This window comes from Brachycentrus maculatus, unplaced genomic scaffold (assembly GCF_059751285.1).
Source record: "Brachycentrus maculatus isolate JH-2025_06_01 unplaced genomic scaffold, ASM5975128v1 h1tg000502l, whole genome shotgun sequence".
Taxonomy (NCBI): Eukaryota; Metazoa; Arthropoda; class Insecta; order Trichoptera; family Brachycentridae; genus Brachycentrus; species Brachycentrus maculatus.
The window spans coordinates 24-4,266 of record NW_028281248.1 but is presented as its reverse complement, the minus strand read 5'-3'; the positions used below and the strand labels follow the sequence as shown (position 1 = coordinate 4,266).

At 39.9% G+C, this 4,243-nt stretch overlaps 1 protein-coding gene across 1 annotated transcript; it reads right to left on the bottom strand.

The window, feature by feature from the left end:
* Positions 1-304: 304 nt before the first annotated feature.
* LOC148301920 (elongation factor 1-gamma-like) lies at positions 305-1,383 on the bottom strand. Its single transcript, XM_088272494.1, has one exon. The coding sequence runs from the start codon at positions 1,377-1,379 to the stop codon at positions 576-578; it is 804 nt and encodes a 267-aa protein (XP_088128620.1). The 5' UTR covers positions 1,380-1,383; the 3' UTR covers positions 305-575.
* Between the last annotated feature and the right edge of the window lie 2,860 nt (positions 1,384-4,243).

The window sequence follows — 4,243 nt, the reverse complement described above, 5'->3', positions numbered from 1 at the left end:
GGCGAAATATCCCAATTTCTATGTGATTTCTTTTAAAACAATTCCCTTCAATACGAATACTACCAAGATGGCAAAATAATCAGGGAGAAAGCGACCACCGTTGGAGATCTAGCGCGTGACTCCACCTACCTCGCACTCAAAGTGACTGAAAACTCCTTGAAAAATAAAAAAGGTGCGGGATGCTGTGGAGCAAAAGGTGGAAAGAACTGCAGTATATTTTGAATTTGATCCATATTATGCCTATATGCTGGACGTATGACAATATTTAAATGGTTTATGTTTTGTTCTGTTAATCACAATTTATTGAAGCTAACGGTGTCTGTGGATTGCACTTCTTCCCACTCTTCGATTTTCTCAAAGACGTCATCTAGACTGATCTTGTCATCTTCAACGATGCACCCAATTTGAAGCTTATTCATTCCGAAGGCCACGGGCAAGATCTTGCACTCCTTATTCCAAACTAATCCGTCCATTTATATACCCATAATCTTTTCGAAAAGCTTCTGGAGGTCTTCTTCTTGGTCATAGACTTTGACATCGAAAACAATGATCGATTTCGCGATCACCTTCTTCTTTTATTTCTTGACCACAGCTGGCTTTGGTTCAGCTTTCTTAGGGGCAGCGGTTGTAGTATCGTCATCTCCAAAGAGATCATTATCGTCAGCTTTTTTTGCCTCTTCCACTTTTGGCCCTTTCTTGCCTTCATCTTTTTTGCCCTCATCTTTTTTGCCCTCCTCTTTTTTACCTCCTTTCTTTCCTCCTCTGAATGCCTCATCAGCTTCTTTGGGTAACTCAGCAGGCCCAACTTCTTTGTTCGCTGCAACAATTGCATTGTACCATCCGAGGGTGTTTGTGTACTTTTTTCTCTGTCCTTCTCCGAACATAATTGAGAAAACAACGGAAATGCTGGAGGCTGTGGAAAGATCAGCAATTGAAAGGGAATCTCCAACCAAGAATTTTCTATCTCCAGCGAGATGGCTTTCGAGTGCGGCTAAAAATTTATTGACTTCTTCCATCAGTTTGGCGAAGTCAATCTTCTCCCCGCTTTGATGGGCAATCACAGCTCTTGCTGAAGATTCGAATTCAGTGGAAGTGAAGTCAAGCCATTGATCAATCAAAGCTTTGTTGTGGAAGTTAGCACCGCCATATAGATCATTTTTGTGTGTTTCCGCCAAAAAACGAATGATGGTATTGGAAGAGAAAAATGTGCCTTCTGGTGTTTCCAGAATAGGGAGGGTGTTAAAGACTGAGACTTTCGAGACATCATCATTTGATTTGTAAGCAACTTCTTCGACTTGAACTCCCAAAGTAGTGATGACAGACTTGAGTTTTCTGACAGTGGCAGTAGACCCAGCTTCGGAGTTATAGTGCAGCTTCATTTGATTGTTGAAAATAATATCTGCAATTAAAACAATCAATCCATCTAAATAAATAAGTAGATATACAAAAGATAAATAGATAGACAAAGTATGGTGCATGAAATTTAAAATGCTTCCAATATTTTTGCTATTAAAATGCCCAAATTTCCACTATTTCCATACAAGTTTGTTATCATACTCAAAGAGCTTGTTTTCAAATGCCTCTACCCCTTAGATTTTATGCATAAAATAAGCTGACTACTTTTATATGTAAATCTAACCACGTAATTATCCAAATCAAATAAATACTATGGAAGGAGAAAAAGTGATTGAGGCTGCGACAAACCCCGAGGCTCAGAAGAAAGAAAGGAAGAAGCCTGAAAAGAAGGCTCCCATCAAGCATGAGAGGCCAGCAGAATATGAAAGAAACCCTGAATTAATTACACCCGACACCTAACTCGAACCACTCCCGAAGAAGAACGAGCAAATTGCCAAGCCCTAATTGAAATAGTACCAAGAAAGATAAATTAAAAACAGAGACAAGATCTCCAAGCTGATTGAAAAAAAAGTAATTTTGCATCGACATTCAGAAATAAATCAGAGGGGAAAAATTTAAGCCGACCAAAGTCATTGTGAAAGGATAAGGTGATAAACATGATGATTTCAAGTTTGAAGTCGATGAGTTTAAGCACTTGAAGGATCGCTTTCATGAGGTGAGAACTGAACGAAATGCTCTCCGCAATGAATTTACCAAACTGATTTAGGAAGCCAAGGCAAACGTAATTGGTTTATTTATGTCAGACTGCTTTACTGAAGTAACTGCGAGAGGCCTCAAAATCGAGCAGGGAAAGCATCGAGGAGCGACTAGAAACTTTGTAGCATAGATTACTAACAGCTGACCTGACCAAAAATGAAGAAAAGGCCTTAAATGACTAAATTGTATTGGCTAAGAGGAAAATGAGAGAGGCGGAGCCTGTTGGCAACATCGAGGTCAGGCTTGCGAAATGCGAACAGCGAAAGGGAGAACTAGACCAATAAATATAAAAAGTCAAAGCCGATAAAGAGCCCCTGGAAGAAGAGTGCAAGTAGCTCAAACTCGAAATGGATAAAAAGAATGAAGCGATCAATGAAATAAAAGGAACGATCAAGAACTAGACCGACTCGAAGACCTAATACCGATAGCAAAATAACAAGTAATACGAGTAATGGAAATAAAACAAAACCAAAAGGCTGGATAATGCGGAAAAGAAAATAAAGGAAATCGATGCCGAAAACAAAAAGATCTGGGATGAGTATCATGAGCAAATGGATAAATTCTGGGCTCAAAAGCACAAGATCGATTTCTTGGAATGGCAACATCGCATTAAGAAGCGTAAAACTGAAGAAATCGAAAGAGAAAAAAGACGCGCAATCGCAATCGAAAGGGATCGGCTACGAGAAAAGTAAGATCAACTATCGAAGTATATCAAAGAAATTGAGCTGTGCAACTTTTTGATCAGCTACTTGAAAGATATCAGCAAGGTCGCTGACAAGGTGGAGTAAGTTGCAGTGAAGTACGAGCCAACAGAAGAGGAAATAAAGATAAAGATAAAGTAAAACCAATAATGGAAAAAGGAAAAGGGACTGGAAGTCTTGCATTCAAAGAAAAGCCAATAAGATGATCAGCCAGCCAAAAAAGGCAAAAAGAGCAAAAAAAAAAAAGAAGACAAGGAAGATGAGAATAAAGCCAACGCTTTTTATATCCCATTGGAAATCCAAGTCATGTTCGATAGCCTGAAACTACTGTCTCCTGCTTCGGCTGAGGAAGTTGAGAAGAAGATTGAAGAGTTAAAAGATAGAGAACTCCTCTTCCAGAGAGCATGCAGCGAAGAAGTAAACGAAGAAGATCAGAAAGAAATCGCAAACATCAAGAGTGTCAAGACAAATAAGCAAAACAGTCAAAAAAAATAAAGGACTGAAGACTAATTCCCAGCACTATGATTAAAATAAATAGTAAGGATTAACTATATTGGCACATATTACATCCACATAAGTCATTGAATATCAGAGTGCACTTATATACTCTCTATACTTTTTCTATTATATCTTCAAATCCCAAAACTATGAGACAGAGAGCAGAGGGCATAGTCAATAAGGATGAGCCCTTATAAATAATTGATTATATGCTAAATAGCTCATCTAAGCATTGTTGTATATGTATAAATACCAAATAGACAGCTATGCAAGCCTAAAATAGGGGTTGGGGTTGGGGTTGGGGTTGGGGTTGGGGTTGGGGTTGGGGTTGGGGTTGGGGTTGGGGTTGGGGTTGGGGTTGGGGTTGGGAATTCCAGTATAATCCATTTATTATACAACATGACATAAAATGTCATATTATTCGAAGCAGGAAGGCGTGGCATGAGATAATTGAAGAGACTTTGAAGTGGGTGAACACAAAATCGCACGTTTTAAGAGTTATTAGCATCAGTGTCGTTTACTGCCACACCACAGGATCAGGACAATGCTCAATTTTCTATAATAACTCCGAAGAGCCCAAATTCAAGGAGCTCATCCTCAACAATCTCAACCAAACACTTGGGGGCGCAATGATCGAGACCACAAAATCATGGTAAGCCCATCATTAAAAGTTGTTAGAAGCCTTACCAATACTAGCTTCTACTGGTGGAATCATTAGTATATCGGAGTTGGAGGTCGATCACTCGCATAACCGAGCCCTCTCTGTGGTGTGGTATCGCAAATGATATTCACATACATTATGCATAAATATTGATTGGGGTTGGGGTTGGGGTTGGGGTTGGGGTTGGGGTTGGGGTTGGGGTTGGGGTTGGGGTTGGGAGGGTTGGGGTTGGGGTTGGGGTTGGGGTTGGGGTTGGGGTTGGGGTTGGGGT

Bases quoted from the DNA above. Each gene is read 5' to 3' on its own strand.
- LOC148301920 (XM_088272494.1), bottom strand. From the start codon at position 1,379: ATGAAGCTGCACTATAACTCCGAAGCTGGGTCTACTGCCACTGTCAGA.